The following is a 21,347-nucleotide window of genomic DNA, read 5'->3' as shown; positions in this document are numbered from 1 at the left end:
CAGTTATGGCATTAATCTTGTGGTTGAAAAGCATTGGATAGAGTCTTGGAAAGGATATCGAAGTGATTATACCATACTATGATTGAACTGAAAGTAAAATCATCAGGTAATCACCATATAACGGACATCACCAAGACCAATTGGCAAAGATGCCCACCACAACAATTTTAACGAGAGCGTCTTACTCCTAGCTACTACACCCTAATAAGGATAATAAGGATATTTTAATACTAGTTTCATTTCTCCTTGATTAACCGAGAATAAGACTATATAGCATGGTAGTTAAGTGAACAATAGCTATAGTTGATATCCCAGTCATAGCAAAATCAAGTATAATGATATACCTCCTTCAAAAATTGGAATAGGAAAGTGTTGAATGGATGATAATATTGGCAAGCAGGAAATCGATCGACGTATCGCCAGAAGAATATGAATAGAAAAAAATGGATAGGTTGTCAACTTTCCGACCGTTATAATAACGGTTTGTAGCTATTGTACCAAGATTCCAATTGTTCAGATTGCTTGAACTGACTCTTGGTGTATTGACTCTTTCCTTCTTTTAGCCTGGAAAGCCGATATTGCTCGTCTTTATGTTGATAAATTAGAGTCGGGTAATGCAATCAATTTTAATTTTGTTGTTGACTAATAGAAAAAGGATGAACAAAACATCAAAGCGATCAGCGACCTCGACTAAGCTCTCGTCTAGTGCTATCCGGGTAGTATCCAGTTTCCAATCGATTCTACCGTTAGTACCGTTACAACTGGTACGGTCTGGTACACATCTTCCGTTTTCGTCATGACGAGACATGAGTATTTCCGCTGATCGGTACCGTATCGTACAGCCTGAGTAAAAAAGATGTCACCCATAGCGATGCAGGCCAACTACAGTATGCAGTCCACAGTGTGCAGTACTGTACTTCATCATGATCAGACATGAGTATTTCCGCTGACCACTACTGTATCGTATAGCCTGAGTAAAAAAGATGTCACCCATAGCGATGTAGGTCAGCTACAGTACAGTACTCTACAGTACAGTATACTGTACAGTACAGTGTACAGTACAGTCCACTCTGTACGTACTGTACTGTACTGCAGGATTCGGACCAATGTCTACTGCACGATGAATGAATTTTATAAAATCGCCAATGATGATGATATGAGTCTGTCTACCATATAGCCCACTGACTGGTGTACAGTACTATGTCTGAAATAATCCATTATCCGCGATTGCCATCCAAATTAGCGGTTATATCACCACATTATAGTAGTGTAAACTGTACCAAAGTTTACTGTACAGTATAATTAATTTATAATTTAATTTATATAATTTATTCTGTCCAGTTTACAGTGTACAGTGTACCGTATAGCGTACTGTACAGTACAGTAGAGTAGCAAGTCAATCGCTACAGGTGACATCATCTTTGGAAATGACTCGCCCACGGCTGTAGGAATGATGACTGACGCGATGACGGTTGTCCCCATCCACTCGCATCAACTCCCATGCCATTCGAACCATTTTCAAACAATGAAACAAAGGAACCGCTGACACTACGGCTATAGATAGTATGATGAGTGATACACGTCAGAGACAGTCCAATATGGATAGTACTGTGTTCAAAGTCAATAGCCAGGCTATAGCCTTTTCTATGAAAAAGCTCATATTGCAATGGCAAGGAAACTGTAGGGTAGGGCATGGCTGGTGCAACAGATGCTTACCATGGTTAGCTCAAATCCTATCTTAATAGTCATGGTGACGAAGCTCCATGGCAATCCAACTTTTGCTTGATTAATCGATCGATTGATATAGAATTGATGTATAGAAACTTTAGATCATTGCATGACATGCAGCCTAATAGTTTTAAAGTAGTCATAAAGTAAATTGGCGAGAATATTAATATCCGAAATCTTTCTACAGTACTGTACGACATGGTGCATCAGTCGAGCCCGTCCGTGCGAATCCAGTTTTGCTTACTGCGGGTAGAATAGCTTGTTTTGCTTGATTAATCGATTGATTGATATAGAATTGATGTATAGAAACTTTAGATCATTGCTTGACATACAGCCTAATAGTTTTAAAGTGGTCATAAAGTAAATTGGCTAAAATATCAATATCCGAAATCTTTCTACAGTATGTACTGGACGACTTTGTGCATCAGTCGGGCCGGTCCATGCGAATCCAGTTTTGCTTACTGCTGGTAGAATTAGGTAGAATAGCTTGTTTTGCTTGATTAATCGATTGATTGATATAGAATTGACGTATAGAAACTTTAGAACGTTGCATGACATACAGCCTAATAGTTTTAACGTAGTCATAAAATATATTGGCCAAAATATCAATATCCGAAATCTTTCTACAGTACTGTACGACATGGTACTCAGTCGAGCCCGTCAACATGCTCCAGGTCGCAAGAACTGAAGCAACACTAAAACTGTTATTATTTGTTTAGCGATACAACATCTTTTTTTGATGTAGCCCGTAGACGCATCGGCCTCGTCTCTGAATTTTAGCGTACTTGGCAACCAATGATTGCTTTATTATGTTTCATTTGAAAAATAAAATAATGTCCGCTTTTAAAACACGCATGAATGACAGAATGGCGGTATGCAAGTTAATTAAAAGTCCAACTTTAATTATAAGAAATAAGATTAGCATTTTATATTCAATTCATAAAACGGCTGTAGAAAATTAATATTCAATTTTTCTTACCTGCAAGAAGTGCTACCGATGGAAATCACTTTCTATGGAGGCAATGGTCAGCATGCATTAATAAACACGTATGTAAATTCACATAACGGATGTGCAAGAGAATTTCAATTTCAATCTTGCATACATGCTAGCAATTCTATCGACCTTTTCTACATCCTATTGTAAGAATGATCAGCAAGCATTAATTATACGTATATCAAAATTCATATAACGGATGTACAAGAGAATTTCAATTTCAATCTTGCATACATGCTAGCAATTCTATCGACCTCTTCTACATCCTATTGTAAGAATGATCAGCCAGCATTAATTATACGTATATCAAAATTCATACAACGGATGTACAAGAGAATTTCAATTTCAATCTTGCATACACGCTAGCAATTTTATCGACCTCTTCTACATCCTATTGTAAGAATGGTCAGCAAGCATTAATTATACGTATATCATAATTCACGTAACGGACATGTAAAATTAGTTCAACTGAAATGTTGCATGCAAGAAATATGTGTATGATAGACCTGAAACATTTCATTTTGGCTGGATCGTAAGCATGCCTTGATTATATACAGTATATGCACTATAACAATAATTTATAGAACGCCTGGGTCAAAATCAAATCGCCTTTTTGCATTCAAGATACACCTATTAATTATAAATCTAAATTACGATATACTTTAATTAAAATTCCCATAGCCATTGTATAAAATTAAATCGTAATTTTGAAATTTGAGAAATAGGATCGACCTTTTTTCTATCCAATTCATGAGCGCAGAACCATTGTATAAAAATGAAACCCAGTTATATGTTCAAGAAATAATATCGACCAAAACCATTTTCTATTCACTTTATACGAGTATAACCACAGAAATTAAACTGTAACTTTACATTTAAAAAATCTTATAGATCTAGACTGCCAAATCATGATTTATCCCTCTTCATGGTAGATATTATAATTCACACAACGGCTGCGTAAAAATGAGACTAAAATTGTATATTCAAGAAATACGAATCATCGATCTAAATCTTTGTGCTGTACGGGTAGATATACCTAATGTCTACATAATATCTGTGTTAAAAAATTAAAAATTATTATTTGGTATTCAAAAAATACCAATTAATTAAAGACCTAAGTTACGCTAGACTTGCTTCATAAAGCTGATGATTACTGGCCGTCTTACACAATTCTGTTGCATTTTAGCTCATTTTCCTTTATCATCATCTGCAAACTTATTTCGTACATATATGCTCTCATAGTCTTCAGCAAAGCAGGTTAAGTAATTATACAGTCTTGATGTACTATATAGTGGATTTTTTTGCTGAAACGAAAATGAACCAGCACTTTATCTAATAGATTAACAATTATACATAAATCTCAAGTTAGGCATATCAATTACATTATATAGATTTCAAACGGTGTTGTAGAGTATATCTCGTAAACCTCATCGGTATAGAACAGTACTTCTTATATCATGCAATGGTATATATCTGACTAACTACAGCACGCAGCATGCGAACAGAATGGATCCCTATTAATTAATGAACTTAATGACTGACTCAAATAATCGAATAATGCATGGATAAAATGGAATCAATCTCCATAACAACGCTCATTGATGGATATATGGATAACCCAAGGTATATGGAATTATATTATCTACTAATCAATGCAGTACGGTAACCTGCGTGATTGATGTATATATAACACTAGACTGTATAGGAGAATCATAAAATTGGAGATTTTGTCACACTTAATGGGTGAAGGAATAGCACCATGCAGTAGCAGTATAGTCGAAAGAGTATAAGCGCTAAAGTATAATATCATGCTAATATATTTCGCAGAAACAGAGCTATCAATTGCTGCTTACCTTACTAATAATATAATCATACAATAATGATATCTTATATAGATAGATTAGAACCTCAACTACTACTGTATCTTTTCAATCATGCCTGTATACATTTACGGAAATAATCTAATCTTTATATCAATTCACGACTTGCACTAACATAACAGATTACTAAGGATATCCATCAGCCCTGACATAATCCACAGAAGTGAAGATGGTAAAGAAATAAAACGACTTCTCAGTAATTAATCATTTTATGGTACCATGTTATTACTAAAATATCAACAGGCTTATCTTATCCCATACTACAAAAATGTAATAAAATATAAAATATTCTTTTACAGTAAGCACTTGAAGATGCAGATGACAAGTGTATTTCAAAGACTATTACCGATTAAATATACTGAAATGGTGATTATCACGGCAATAATCATTCATTCCAACTATATTAAACTTAAGATAACCACTCAAAACCAGAAAAGGCTTTAGTACCTAAAATCGACCTATTTATCATTCAATGATAATTGAAAAACAAATAAAATAAAAAATTCCAGCTATCATTAGTTATTATTGCAAGAGAGAACTAACATTGTAAAATATGTAGGCTGATTATAAATGAAAATTAAAAACAGTTAAATCCCAACCATGCATGGAAAAATACTATCCAAAAAAACACTAAACCACAATATTACAAGTAGTACAGTTAAACTCCAGAACAGCAAATATTTTTAACACAAGCAATATTCCATTCAGTAGAAAGTCGAACATTTTTAGATAATGCAAGAGTGAATATGAGCTGATAAGCGACTATATCAAGTTTGAAACAGAACTAGACAGGCTTTGACCAAGGTTTCATTTAACCAACGACTTAATGTAATTAGCAAAAAGATTACAATTAAGACATTCATTATATACGTACATACAGAAATTACTAACTTTGCCACATTTTGTCGATACAAATAGCACTAATAGCATTAATATCGCTATCCAATATCAACTACTAACCATTTCCAAACAGTAACAGTAATAATTTCATAAAACACAATTACAACATCGTCAATGTAAATCGCCAGGAGTAATTAAGTTTACAGTTAAAGGACAGACAATTGGATACATATAGTAAAAATTTTCCTCAACATAGTTGATACCAAATGAAAATGGAGTCGGTTTTAGATGCCAAACTGCTTAAAAGTCTTAAATGAACTATTTAACAGCTAAAATACAACATCCTTATAAATATGGCCTTTAATTCTGATAACTAGTTTAATCGGACTCTTGTCCTTCATTTTCGTTGACACTTGTACTGTTACTATTATTAAATTCTCCAGATTCTGATCTTCTTGACTACGTTTATCAAAAATAAAAGTATTTATTGGTTAAAAGGGCTGCTTCAACATATCCTTTTAAATACAACTCGAATATCCAGTAAACAGTGCTCCAGAGTAGAATTGCTAACAGCTTAAATAAGATTATTTTTTACCCTATAATAATCGTTTCCTGGTCGGCCCGATAATCTCCTTCCACCGACTCCTGACCCAGCACCTATACGAGCTCGAGATTTAGCTTTAGCTAATGCCGACTCTGCAGCTTCTGCTCTTTCCTCACATTCTTCTATCTCATGCTGTAATTTTCTTACTTTAGATTGATACTGTGTAGTTTGCTCCTCCTATTGCATAACATATTAAAATGCGAAATCAATTGAAATAAAGCACAATTTTCAAAGTATTGAGTTGTATATTGCACATGGTGAAACATAGTTCACAGATCATTGAAGGCTGCTACTGATACTTTCAACTTACAGCTTCATCAAGCTGTCGTCTAAGTACTCTCATCTTATGATTATTCTTTTCTGCTGCAGCCAGCGTACGCTCTAAGTTCTTGCGATCTTCTTCCGCGCTAAATTGCAATTCCTTCAGACGGCGTTCATTCTTACGCAATTGCTTAGTAGCTTCTTGGCTTTGCTTCGTTTCTGCCTCAAGATCAGCTTCCAATTCACGAATCTATTCCGATAAATGAAATAGTAACATGACATATGTAAATACCAAAAGCCATACGAAATTACTATTTATATATCTGGCAGCTTAATTAATGCTTAGATTCTATCCTAATAAATGTCATCTTAATTTCATATATACGAAACGTACTCTAGCTTCCAACTTAGTAACATGGCGTTTCGATGCCTTGCCACCAGCTAGTTCGCTATCATTAAGTTTAGCTTCCATTTCTTTCATTTGCTTTTCCAATGCTGCATTATTACTGAGGAGTTTGAAACCTCGTCATGCTCTGTTGCGATCTCTGATGTTAGTCTAGCAATCTGTAAGCGAAAAATAAAATATTAGATATAATTTTACTCATACTTTCTTTCATAATAAATAATTATTATTAATTGGGACATATACAGTAATGTCTATATCCATTAAACTCCATTGCTTTGTTTTACAAACCTGTTCATTGGCACGTTTATATTTATCTTCAGCGCTTTTAGCTTCGCCTTCTAATTCTTCAATTTCTTCCTAAAATGATTTACCAAGCTTCCAATTAATACTTAAAGATGGATAGCTGTCTGCAAAATTGAACAATTTATACAGTCGAGACATAAATAAATTTACATGTAAGCTTTCAATTTCCGTTTCCAACTTCTTTCTGGTTGCAAGAGCAGCAGAGTTACTAGTTGTTAGATCTTGAACTCTTTCTTGCAGATCAATCTGATCAACTTCCAGTTGTTTTCGAACACGTTCCGACTATTGAAGATTTAATTAATTAATTAAATTATAGGAAGTAATTTTAATTATAATCTCACCATGAGAAAGAGGGATGTTATTGTAATGGTATATTTACAATTAATCAATCATCTTTCATGCTAGACTATATTACACAAGTAAGATAATTAAAAACCTGTTCAAGTGAGGCTCTTAAATCTTCCAATTCTCCAAGGACGTCATTAGCTCTTCGCTCGGCCTTTTGTACTTTATCCCGATAATCTTCATGCACTCTTTGCTCATCATCAATCATAGATTGCAATTCCTATATGAAAATAAATTTATAACATCATAAGCGTGATCCGAGTCATCAATAAATTGAAAATCTTCTGAAAATGAACTGTAATTATACATTTTCTTAAAGCTTTGAGTATTTATTGAGTAATTTTAGCCCTGTACAGCGTTAATTAATTTTTTAAAATGCCATCGATTTTATTACCTTAACTTGGGATTGATACTTTTTGACTGACCGATTCAAATCAGCATTACTCTGCAATTTTAAAATTATAGAAGTATATTTGAAATTTTAGTTCTAATTTTATTTAATAATATGAATATAATCGGCTAGCTAAAATATCATTTTTGTAATTTATTAGGGATGATGACCTTGTTAGCAGCTTCTAAGGTTAATTCCAATTCGGTAATTTCGGCTTCTAATTTTTTCTTTAAGCGAATCTAAGTATAAATAAAATTTCCTTTCAGTAAATGAAATTTAATGCTAGATCGTTCAAATTGTCATTTAAGAGCTTAAAAATTCTTCATTTTAGCTATATTTAGAATTTATTCTAAGATTATTTGATTTAATACGGTATCTTCTTTACCTGTTCAGACTTAGATTTCGATTCAGATCCCAAACTGTTATTAACGGCCTCAAGTTGACGTTGATGATTTTTACTATGGAATGGAAAATATATCAATTATAAATCTATTTCCCGGAAGCTATTGCTATACTACAGCGCTTATTGGATATTAAACTGAACGTAATTGTTACTATATGTAGCCTGGTAAACTATCCATTAGAATATCATAACAGTACAGAAATTACCGTAATCCTTCCATTTCTTCTTCTTTTTCATGAATTCGTCGTTCAAATTCTTGTTTTAATTGCGACTGTTCCAGTTGCATGCGAAGAACTTTATTCTCTTCTTGTTCTAAACTAGCTTCGGCTTCTTCTAGCAACAGGGCTATCTCTTCTTTTTCAACTTCTAATTTTCGACGTACTTTTTCTATTTCGGCTGCATTTCGACCATCTGAATTCAATTGCTCCGATAAATCGCTCAACTCATCTATAAATTCAGAGTTAACAAATTAGTTAATTTATCATACTTAAAGTAGATGATATCTAGAATATGTAAGTCAATATAGTTCTAATTAAAATTTATATCGGAATGACTAGTTATAGCTCAAAAGAATATACTTTGCAATTGCTTATTCTCTCGGCGTAATCCGTCAACTAATTCGGCAGTTTCTTGATAGCTGCCTTTAACTCTAAATAACTACATTCAGAGATCAAGTTAAAGGTTGAGAAGATTAAAATGATAAAATTTACGAAATCCTATTGCTATCTCTTTCATTTAACAACAAGATATACCTCAGTGGATTGCTCTCTGTATTCACGTTGTGCATTCTCTAAATCAATAGTTAATGTATCGTGCTTATTCCTCCATTCAGCGGTCTGCGCATCAACTTTGCGTTGTTTTTTCTCCATAGCAGCACACTGGTTTTGAGCCTAGAATGATACATTGTCAAAATAAAATTAAAAATTAATTCCAAAATTTCTTCATTGTAGAGTTTTTAGGTATCATATCATGAGATACTTAGCGATCATTGTTCAATACATTTTTTTTAATTACAATCGAAATAACTCAACTATAGCTACCAAAATGTAGTACTTACCCTTTCTAAGTCAAGCAGTAAATCTTCCATTTCAGTAGATAAACGATTTTTAGATTTCTCTGCGCTTGAAAATTTCATTTGAAATTCATCAGCTAATTCTTCAGCGGAAGTTAATTTTGCTGTCAATTTACGCCTATGTATTTAAATAAAATGCAATTAAACACATCAGATTACCAAGAAACAGTTTAGAGTAAACATTACTATTATACACTATACCAGCAACGATTATAATGGACTATTTTATAATGAAATTTTTTATTAGTTATGTCATTAAATTGTAAATTCTTACTTGATATCTTCGAGTTCTTCCACTCGTTGCGCGCCATCAATTTCATACTTATTACGCCAAGTAGCTGCATCTGCATTTGCTTTTGTTAACTGACGTTGTAATTCAGCTTTACTTTCTTGTTCTTCATCAAGTAATTCTTGTGTTTGTTCTAGTTCAGCTTGTAAATTCTTAACGTTATTAGAAACACTAGATCGTGCCTATCAATTTACCGAAGATAAGACCAAAAATGTTATGGCATTATGGTATGGATTTTGTCCCACATTACTCTATCATAAGTCAAGAATCAACTCTATATATAGCATCAAATAATATTACCTGAGATTCATCTTCAAATTTACGTTTCAATTCTTCCAATTGGCTTTCAAGTCCTTTTTTAGCTTTCGTTAATGAATTAATTTTGGACTCGCCATCTTCCACTTGTTCAGATAATTCATTATTCTCAGCTTGCAAACGTTGCAGTGCTGCCTGTAAATCGGCGATAATTTTCTCCTGTTCATCAACCTAAAATTTAAATATTAGTTAATAATTAAACAAAAATGTAGAATCGAGTCGGATTTATTAACACAATGCTAGCGAGTACGATATAACAAGAAATGGAAAACAAACTTTCCTTTCAAGCATTACCTTAGCAGAGGCTTCATTATACTGTTCATCTAACTGCCTCAATTGCTTATCGCTGGAATTCTAATTAAGAAATGATTAGAAATGCAGATATTTATCAAATGGCAATATTTTTACGGTACGATTGGAAATACAGAAGCCAGGAATACAAACCTTCGCTTTAGTCAGTGATTCTAGGTTACTTTGTAATTCATCTAGATCACCAGAAAGATGTTGCTTTTCACTTTCTAACCTATAAAATTAAACAGTAGAAGACAGCAAAATGAAATGATTCAACGGGTAAGTTATTAACCGCTCTATGTTGACATTATAAGATGGGTTTTTAAGATTAAATGCAAGCATAATTATAATCTTATGCAATTGAAGGCAAAGGCCTTACTTGTTCTTAGCTCGCTGCAAAGTTTCAACTTGATTCTCTAATTCATCGATAATTTCATTGTGTTTCTTTTTCATACTGGCAACCTGACTTCCATGCTGCTTAGTACGACTTTCAATTTCAGATTGTAATCGATTAATTTCTGCCTCTCGTTTTTTAGTTAAATCAGTCTGTATAAGGATTAAAGCCGTCAGTAATCAATCAATATTTGGATTTAAAGCCTTAAAGCGAAGTACGATCATGTTTACTAGAACATTGTACTGCTATATGTAAACTTCATCCAAATTTACCTGGAGAACATGTGCTCCTCCTGCTTCATCTAATTTCTCATTCAGTTCATCAAGTTCTTGTAATAACTCAGCTTTTTGTTTCTCGATCTAATGATAACCAGTAATACTTTAATTAGGATAGCTCACGGCAAAATCTACGTCTACGATATCTTTCTAAATGATCTGAAATATTTTAGCAACTAGCGATCGTACTTTTAATTTTAGTACACGTTCGTTGTCGAATTCTTCTTCTAATTCGTCAATGCGAGACTAATAAGCAAGAATGAAATAATGTTTATTAGTGTAAATTTTACTGAGCGATTTATGCATCATATAAGTGATATCTGGAATACTGATGTCAATGTAATATTATTTACCTGAGCTTCGCGAAGCTTCTTCTGTAATGCTGCTACTGTAGTTCTTTCATCCTCCAAGCTTTGTCCAAGTTTGGAAATTTCATTATCTCTCCTAATAAATCCCAAAAATAAATCATCTTTAGCTCCAATAATAGTTAATGTCGTTATTTAACGATATACAGTAATTAATTATTATACTCGTAACTTGTAAAAAGATATAATATATTTCTAAATGTTAGCGAGAAAACTGTTTTAATGTTGTAATGCTCCACTAAAGTCGAACCTAATATAATGATACACAGTATATAACTGATCTAGCTATTTACGGATGATTGTTTTTATGCTATCCTCACAAGATCTTCAACTATCTACGTACAGTAACTAAAAAGTCAAAATGGGATGAAACTCTTATTTATATATAATAAAACGAATGCATTAGTGGCAACTTCCACTGATTTCACTCTAAATGTAGTAAAAATTGTCAAGCAAAACCACAACTAACTTGTGAATTGTTTCCTCAGCTAATTTAACGTTGCCTTCCATTTCATTTATCTTCTCATTTGCTACCTATTAATAAAAGAGTAAAATTTTATGGCTGTTAGTTCAAGCACCACATGATGATTTCATTCAGTAAACTTTTCATGTCACATTTTTACGAATACTGATCGTCATTTAGCGTAATAGATATACCTTAGCTTCAGATTCAAGCTTTCTCTTAGCTTTATCTAAATCTGATGTATGTTTCTTTTCGCTATCCAAATGCGATTGTAACTAAAAAGTGTTCGAAAATTTTATATCAAGTTGTTGTGATGTGCAAAGCTAATTGTTAATAGCGCATTTTATATCTTGATGTGGCATTTTTGACAAGTAAGATACCTCTTCCAGTGAAGTTTCTAACTTGTTCTTAACTTTAGTCAAATGGTTACTTTTATCTTCCTCAGCTTCTAACAAATTGCTCAATTCCTAATTTAATTTCAATTAATGGTTAAACGCTTTTTCTAGCTACAATAAAAATCATGAAATTTAATTGAAGTTGAACGATTGGATCTTACTAATTCTTTCTCTTCCAATGCTTTCTTATCTTTAGTCAAGGCGTCTACTGCTTCCTGACATTCATCTAGCTCCGTAGTTATTGATCGAAGAGCATCATCTTTAGCTTGTTTTTCTTGATCAGACTATAAGAATGAGTTTATTAATTAAGAAATTCGAAAAATACTTCAAAGTTGATATATGATAATACTGTAAATCAGATATATTTAGGCTTTCAGATGTAACCTTTTGCAACGCAGCCTCTATATCTTCTATGTCTGTACGTAGGTTTTCAACTTCAGCTTCTAGCTTACGCTTAACTTGTGATATTTGAGCGTTGTTGTCTTCTTCTTCTTCTAATTGGTCATTTAACTCTTGTATTTGACTTTCCATATCGTTCTTAATGCTTTCCAATTTGACAATTTTATCCTCAGCATCAGCGTAAGCATCTTGTTCCTATTAATAATATTGTCCAGAATTGCAATTTCATTGAGAATAAGTACAAGAATGAATCGTTTATATTTTAGTACAGTATTAACCACATTAAGCACAACATTGGACTTGTATTATTGCATCTTACCCTTTGTAAATCCATAAATAGCTGTTGCTTTTCTTCCACCAATTTTGTGTTTTGCTCCTCAAGATCTTTTCGGAGTGATTCTTCTTTTTGTGACTTATCCAAAGTTCGATTAAGCTATCGATAGCAACATTACGATTTTGATATTTAAATGTAAATTAAATATTATAGAGGATTTATTTATAATAAAATGTTTATTCTTGTAGTTAACTACAACGGCAGTAGAAGTAAAATTTAATTGCTAAAGATTAATTAAGATTGACGAAGTCAGGTTTCCTTCACTATAGTTCGGTCCTGCATTTACCTCTTCCTGCATGTGTTTTAGTTCTTCATCTGATCGTGCAACATTAAGTAATGGTTTAACCTAAAATAATGACGAAATATTGTAATAAGCAGACACTAAAGGCGATACCGATAGTCTTTCTGTACACAATTCCAGTCAGAGTAGATGTAAAAGTGATTACAATCGCAATAATATCTATACAGTACTTTAACTTTATATTTGTTCCAATTTGTACATACCTTGGTAAATAATCTCCACCATTGCCAATTACGCAGTACAATATATTTGCGAACGTTACGTTGAATGATTTGCAACCCAGATCTATGTGTCATTTGAAAGGAAGATTATAACCAAAAAAGGTCATAACTTACAATATTTCTCATATAGCCACTGTAGGCCTGTAAATTAGCCCATATATGTTCACTAGCTAACCTTTGCTCCTGCATTTTTTGGAAGGTTTTTCTCATCAGAAAACCTCTCATGCGCGCTTGAAATTTGGAAAGGATAGCGTATAATTTTTCATCACGAGATTCCTCAAGTCTTCCAATAACACCAGCACGGAAGAATACCTGATCATGGAAGTAAATAATAATTTTACTTCAATAACATTCGTGACAACTTTAAATTAGAATACAATGTCGAGTTAAAAATTATTCCATTTCCTAGTCCATTGAGCGTAAAAATAAAATAATTTTCGTGGAAAATAAAGTGACGCTATCAAGCTAACCTTAGTTGTTCCCATTCTAAATTCATTGGGCTCTAATTGAAGGGCATCAACAAGTTTAGCAGCTGCCTTTCGGCCATCCATAAACATTCCGGAAGGAATAGCACCTGGTGCCAGAATTGCATAGCTGTTGCATAGTGAAATAAACGAAATACCGAAATTCTATTAGTCTACCTACAGTATGTATTGAAGTGAATGATTGTGGGTGGGTATGCAGTATAAAAATTATAATTTACAATTACCGCTGTTTAAATTCGGAAAATATAATTCTATTTGGAAAACCTTTACGACAAATTCTTATGCCCTCTAGTACACCATTACAACGTAATTGATGTAGAACGAGATTTGCTTCAATGATTCCTGGCTTTTTCTTCTCATTTGGTATAATGCAACGTACGAAATGTGGCGTGGTATTTCGTAAATTGACCATCAATTTTTCCAGTTGTTCCTGTGAAATATTTTAGGAAATATTATCAGTTTATTGCGATTGAATTGCAATTATTTTTGTTTACTATGAATCAATTTCTGTCTAAAACACGCAAATAAAGCTATTTTTTGGCTTATTGGTTTAATAATCAGTGTCGAGAGACTCTGTTATGTTTTCAAATTTGAATTAGATCAGAATCAAACCTACCTTGTGGAGCTGGCTGACTGTCAAAAACTGACTACCCTTCTTTCGACTGCCTATATAAACAGACAATAAATTATAAATTTAAATTATCTAAGCATGGTTAAAAGGCATTTTTCCATGTGCAGTGGTATTAAGTTTGGATGGAGTGTACAAGTTGCTATAATTGCGTATGTCAGAATAGCATTTAACTAAAGTTAAAACCTAGTAACCCATATTAAACACAAGACTTCTTTTGTGTCGTAAACATAGATTAGGCTTTTTAGAATAAGAAAGCTTAATTTAGTCCTGCAATCTTCATTTACCTTCAGGCTGATGGTCTGCAAATAAACTAGCAATGATTGGATCTGTTGATTTTCTTAATAAATCAACAACGCTGTCGTTTAAAGGATCTTTATTCTTTTCTAACCATCCCATCACAGTGTATCCGACCTAGTTTTATGGGTTCATTAAGGACACTCAGTATATGGAAACTTCTCACTAAATTTTTTAAATTATCAGTACGTACTGTTCCAGCATAATGCTCGATTTCAAAGTGTGCCTTGTTTTTAGAAGACATTTTTGGAAGTTTAAATTTAGGCGATTTTCCGTCGTGATTTTTCTTCAATTTTTCAATAAATGTCTTATCAGAGGCTTTAGGATAGATACTTTCTTCGTCCAAAATTGATAAAATACCTAATTTCTAAAAGGCAATCCAAATAGATTTAATTCATATCCTAATATTACATGATATTGATTACTGTATTGTGAAAGTTATATCACAGAAATTACTTTTTCAATTAGATCAATACAGGGCTGTAGATCATGACCGAAATCGATAAATTCCCAATCAATATTTTCCTTTTTATACTCTTCTTGTTCCAGGATAAACATATGGTGATTGAAAAATTGCTGCAACTTCTCGTTAGTGTAGTTGATACTCAATTGCTCGAACAAATTTACCTGTATAGATTATGGGAAAAGTACTGTTTAGAATTGCTAACATTTACATTATGAAACTCTATACCATAATATTATTCAATGAAACCTGGAAAATCTCAAAACCAGCAATATCGAGTACTCCAATAAAATAATTCTTGCTGAACTGAAAGCAGTGATAGAAATGTTACTGATTAAAGCGATGTTTTCAATGCTGATAACTGTCAGATAGAAATTTCTTACTTTTGTTTCTAAAGTTTTATTGATGCGAGCAATTAACCACTTGAACATACGGTCATATAGAGATTTAGATAATGCGGCTACGGAAGAAACAACCTATAATTATAGCAAATATGACTTTCAGATTAATGCTGCTGATTAAACAATATAATGTAGGCAATATCAAATTTTATACATACCTGTTCATAATTTCTTCCCTGTTGTACGTATTCATGGCCCACACGAATTCTTGGCCTCAGCAAAGATCTCACAAGATCAGCAACTTGAATTCCAAGCAAGAATGCCACCTTTTCAGCATCTGATATGGAACAATAAATCATTAGGATAAGAGATTGCTTTTCAGGTTTTAATTTTATAAATTTTGCTTATATTTATGTGACGCAGGTAGACAATTAAGCAAGAGTGAGTGTCAATGGCAATCTAGAAACCTGCGGTATCAGGACATTCAGCCTGTTCTTCCCTTGGGCGTTGCTTGAATTTAACATTGCCAAAATGCAGAATAGCCATAACGACTTTAATAAGGAAGCCCCTCTCTTCATCTGTAAAGCGTAGAGTTTTCATAGAATCCTACAATTTTCCCAGAAATATTTTAAGATTCAAAATTATTGGATATCAATTTTATCAACTAATCTTACTAGCTGCAATATGATATCCAATTTTTTTTACAATAATTTGTCATAAAATATCAAGTAGTATTTAGTAAACTATAGATATGCTACGTACACATGTCGCATGCCATTCTTCTTCATCGTCAACTGCATCAATTCGCGCTACGCCTTCGCTTAAGAACTTGTAATCTTCAGGTTTACCCGTTACTAAATATTTTTCTGTAATACGGATATAGATATAATTAGTAGAAGATTATCAAGTAAATTGAATGCTTTCAGTATTTATCACAAGTGTTTAACCTTTCATCTGGTCATCTGCTGCAGTTAAAATTTGGTAGAAGACATGGTAATTTCGCTCTTCTGAAGTTTGTGAAACAACACGAGATTTCTCCAGTAGATCTATAATTAATAAATGAAATTTTTACTATATTATTTTTTGACCGTTACTAAAGACTTTAAATTGAAGGAGTTCTAGGTATCATTAATTGAATTTAGATAGTAGAAGTAATGGTTTTGGTAAAATTATATTTAAGTAGCTTTAAATCCATTCAACTAACATGATTCAACATCCGCTCCAGCAATTTTACCATGTAGGCCAAAATGTACTCGAATAAATTTACCCTTTCAATTACATCGAAAAGCATTCCATTAGATATAGTAAAGGAGGTGCAGTGATAATTATATGCATATAAATTGTATTTCTTATTTATGCAACTTTTAAGCAGGATATCTGATGCTTATACCCTTAAGTAATCCTTATAGATAATCAGAAATTAAGATGCTGCAAACCCTACTTACAAATCGTGAAGAATTGTTATTTCGGATTGTCTTTGCGTTACCGAAAGCTTCCATAAGGGGATTAGCTTGAACAATTTGATCTTCCAAGTTCTAGAACAAAAGTTCAAAGTAAATAAAATAATTTTAGTAACCCTCTCAACTAGAAGTAAACTGTAAAACCCGTTTAAATCTGTAGGTAGTTTAAAATCCAAATATAAGAAACTGGTTTAGGATAAGCAAGATAATGAGCCTAAGATCTACTTTATTCAATTTTTTAGTTTCCAGTAACATAGAAACTACCAGATAAATCAGTTAAATCTTTCTATAGGTTCCAGCAGTATACCGATTCCTTAAACTTCAATTTAGAAGTTGTTATAGTTAAAAAATTTTATTTTGTACCTGCTTCTTTTCAGATTTAGTTTCTCCAGTTCCGGCTACAGTCGCCACATACTGTATAACTTTCTTGGTATTTTCTGTTTTACCAGCACCTGATTCACCGCTGAGATAATTACAAACTAGCTTAGCATTTTTTTGCAATAATTTGAGGAATAAGAATTTAACTATGACCGTTGCTAGAAATTTTGAACGATTTTTTATAGCAAGTGCACATATCTACACTTTTAATAAGTCTGAAAGATCGTGCAAATGATTCTATCATTTTCACTTATACGTAAATAGTATTATAATTGTACGTGATGATAAAAGATACCAGTATATTATGAACGGACAGGATATTACATACGTTAAATTTATATATATATATTATAAACTGATGGAATATAAATGTTAATTGTTACGATTATATCAATTGATTAATAAAAGAATCATTACGATGCGATACGTACGTGATTAGGATGGATTGATTTTCTCGCTCTGTTTTAAGATTAAAATGGAAGCAAAACATGTGATTTTAAGTCAGCCATATTAACTTACGGTTCTTGTAATTGTAGTCTACCGTACTATTTACAGTATTAATAATTCAGCAAACTATCGAGATTTTGTGTCGTAAGCCCTAATTATCCTAACCTTGTAACATTTCATTGTACGCGTTGTCGGTAATGGAGAAAATGTGAGGTGGCATTTCAGCTCTTCTTTTGCCCTTGTACATTTCCACTACTTTATCGGTGTATATTGGAAGACGTCGGTAAGGATTGACAGCTACACAAAAGAGACCTGAATATGTCTGTAAATAGACGTAAGTATAGCCAATTAAATGACGTTGTAGAATTTTCAATAATAATTAAACTACTGTAATGTCTTCGTCGACCAAAATAAAACTCTTTCTAAAGTAACGATAAAAAAATCAATTTTAAAAAGTATCACTAGATCGGGATCAAAAACATATCGTGGTATTTCTCTAGTAAAAGAAGTTCAATGATGCATCTTATAAATAATGCTTAACGCTAGTAATTAGTGTAATGATGTTATAATGAAGTTATAATGGTATTGGTTAGGATTGAACAGACAATGATATTTAAAAAGTGTCTTTCATTTATATTTCAGTATGTGTAACGCATTAAAATTCGTAGTAGTAACGTTAGGATTAGTTTAGCCGTTTTTCCAATGGGCGAATAATTTACAACAATCCCAATCAATGATTGGCAATCATGATTAATCATGAAAATTTTCAATTTCCATCATAATTCGTCTGTCAAAAGGAAATGCTTTTCTATTACATAGCATTGAAAGTGAATAAGATCAGACGTATCGTCGGAACGATAATTAACAGAGTTAAAAATTTAGAGTAATAGTACGGCAGTAATCCGGTTCAATTATCCCAGACTTGTTAATAAGAAAGGTCTACGCAAAATTATGAATATTTTACAATCCAAGCTGAAGACAGATAATACCATAAGGTAATCTAAAAATTAATTCGATACCCTCTTGTACTGTAAGAAAGCATGAAAAAGCTTCAATTCATCATAATGCGTATAATATACATTAATTATTCTCTGCTCTTTTTTTAACCTAATAGGCTTTTGGAATAGAATTGAGATCAAGTGCTCTAGTTATTGAGTTATTGACTGTAATTTATACCAACATGTAAAGCTATTGACGATAATGTTACACCCTTACTAGTCTTAAATATTTTGTAAAGAACAGACGATTAAAGTAATTCTGATATTATTACATATTATTAACTAAATACAATTGTGTATTGGCCGATAGTACATTTATTACACTTAAACGTTTGAATCTCGAAATAAATAAGATATTTTGGACACTTTTACTGAAGCCAGTATTCAGTCTTTTATTGCACAGTATTACTATTTGAAGATATTTAGTAGATGGGATTGTTCAACTACCCCTTTACTTATTATTATGGGTCATTTATAAGTACTCGTAGAGCATGAATAGGTTCGATCCTTCGTGGCGAGTTTACATTAGACTTGCAAGATAAACATTTCTGCTAATACTCTATAGTGCAGTCACAATATTGAAGTGGAATCGCTATACTACTCTCTTTTAATTAAGAGTATGCATTATTAGTATTATAAAATTGGATCAGTGAAATGTGTTGATAGGTAGATTTACGGCCTCATACTAGCACGTGCTACTAAAGATAAATTGTAATTTTCGTCTGGAGTCCTTGCCGTGCATACGTAATAAATAGCAATATAAGCATCGCGTCTTTCCGATTGCATCGATGAATTTAATTAACTTACGCTGTATGGTGTACGAAAATGAATCATGGCAACCTATCATTACTACAGTAATTTTAACAAAATTATGAAAATTTCTTACAAAATCAATGATTAATTGTTGGTTTTTACGCTCGTTAGTGGTTAAAGTAAATTAAATAATAGAAATAATAAAAATGGTATAAAAGTCCTCAATAGTTACATTAATAGATCATTTCAAAGGTTGATAGAAATAGAAATATTGTTCATTAAATCTAGTTTTAATACTGCCTCGACGCTACTAGAATTGTACATGTTTGTTCGATTAAATGTTAACGATCGCTGTCTAAGGTTAAGGAAAAGTCGCTGGATGAATAATTGTAGTTAAAAACGAACAATTATCCGCAATTGTAGTTAATGCTGTAATAGTGTATGCAAGTACTATAAAACACTTACTTATTCAAACCGTTACATAATAGAACTTACAATACGACTCGTATATCGCTAAACGAACATTATTAAGTTTATCCTATTTACTCAAAATGAGATATAAAATAGAATAGTGTTAGCGTATAATAATGGAAATATCGTATTAACGTAGAAAATAAAGATGACAGAAGAGCATTTTTAACAGTAGCTTTAAGTTTGAAAAAAGAAAATGTCCATTGTGCAATGATCGTTTGGAGCTTGTTTAAAAATTATCTCAATATCATAAATCATTTCAAATCGAGATCTCATTAACAGGCTTGATGCTAGAATGTTTTTACTACGTTCATGCTAATAGGAAATTGTGGGCATACTTTGATTACTTACATAGATCATTCCACTGAAATAACGCTGTTTCAAATTATTCAAGACACCAGCTTCATTTAAATAGGTCAGGGCTGCCATATCTTCAGCTTTGTCATATTTTGTTGGATTCATTTGTTGGGTTAAATCACGCTTAACCGTTAATCGCTACAAGATAAAATTAAGAATTATTTAATGATAAGGTAATTTTTTGGAGGGCTAAAGTTCAAGATATTACGGCCCATTGCTACGTTAACACTATACGGTCGGACATTTCATCAGCGTCATTTTAATAGCGTTAATTAGATTGCTTGGTACTGTTGGACTTGTTAAAACTGCATGGACTCTATTTTTAATCCATGCTATCGCTAGCATGGAATTAAAATAGATCAAATTAGTTGATCAATGTATCACAAGTCAACTCAAAGAGACGATATCAAATTATTTTAGATAGAATTTTATTGCATTGCAAATGAACTTTATTGTACTTCGTTGCCACCGCTTGCAATAGTTGGATTATGGGCGGATACAGATTGGAGTATGACTAATTGAGTGGAATAGAGCGGAATGGAAATTGGATAAATTTGATATTTACCTGTCCAGTATTGACTTCAACCGATAAAGTTTCGCCATTGACTTCTAGAATTTTAGCAGAGAGATATCCTTCAGCCTTATCTTCGATCCAAACCCATTTCTTGGAATCGATACTCTCGGTGACGGCTTGCGATTTTTGCCGCAAAAATCCTTCAGCGTCGTCCATGTTGTCGGCTAACTCAATCGATCACCCCTACAGTATTGACTGAGTTTAAAGACTAGTTCACCACCTACTGCACTAGACAATATAGTGTAAGACGTCTTTCCTCTACGCTTATATAAAGTTGAAGTTTTTGCAAGTCCAATCTTCTCCACCAAGTCGCGAACAAGCCCAAAGCATAAGCTAACGCTTGCCAATCTTGCTGACTCTATAAATTAACGTATCCATTAAATAAACTAGACACAATTCTATCAAGATAATTGAGTTCCAACTATC

General features: G+C 32.6%; 1 protein-coding gene across 1 annotated transcript; it reads right to left on the bottom strand.

Moving 5' to 3' along the window:
• Positions 1-12,970: 12,970 nt before the first annotated feature.
• TRIADDRAFT_20764 (uncharacterized protein) lies at positions 12,971-21,077 on the bottom strand (the record flags this gene model as incomplete). Its single annotated transcript, XM_002109553.1, has 22 exons — positions 12,971-13,093; positions 13,252-13,333; positions 13,445-13,581; positions 13,740-13,863; positions 13,979-14,184; positions 14,371-14,420; positions 14,670-14,796; positions 14,873-15,046; positions 15,136-15,306; positions 15,392-15,448; positions 15,526-15,618; positions 15,702-15,820; positions 15,951-16,089; positions 16,246-16,349; positions 16,431-16,529; positions 16,688-16,751; positions 16,929-17,018; positions 17,307-17,406; positions 17,753-17,780; positions 17,934-18,090; positions 20,342-20,485; positions 20,913-21,077. 22 exons carry the CDS (start codon positions 21,075-21,077, stop codon positions 12,971-12,973), a joined length of 2,553 nt encoding a protein of 850 aa, XP_002109589.1.
• Between the last annotated feature and the right edge of the window lie 270 nt (positions 21,078-21,347).

The sequence above is a fragment of the Trichoplax adhaerens genome, genomic scaffold (assembly GCF_000150275.1).
Source record: "Trichoplax adhaerens TRIADscaffold_2 genomic scaffold, whole genome shotgun sequence".
Classification (NCBI taxonomy): domain Eukaryota; kingdom Metazoa; phylum Placozoa; class Uniplacotomia; order Trichoplacea; family Trichoplacidae; genus Trichoplax; species Trichoplax adhaerens.
Note: the sequence above shows the minus strand (reverse complement) of the source record. Positions and strands in the feature narration are given on the sequence as shown.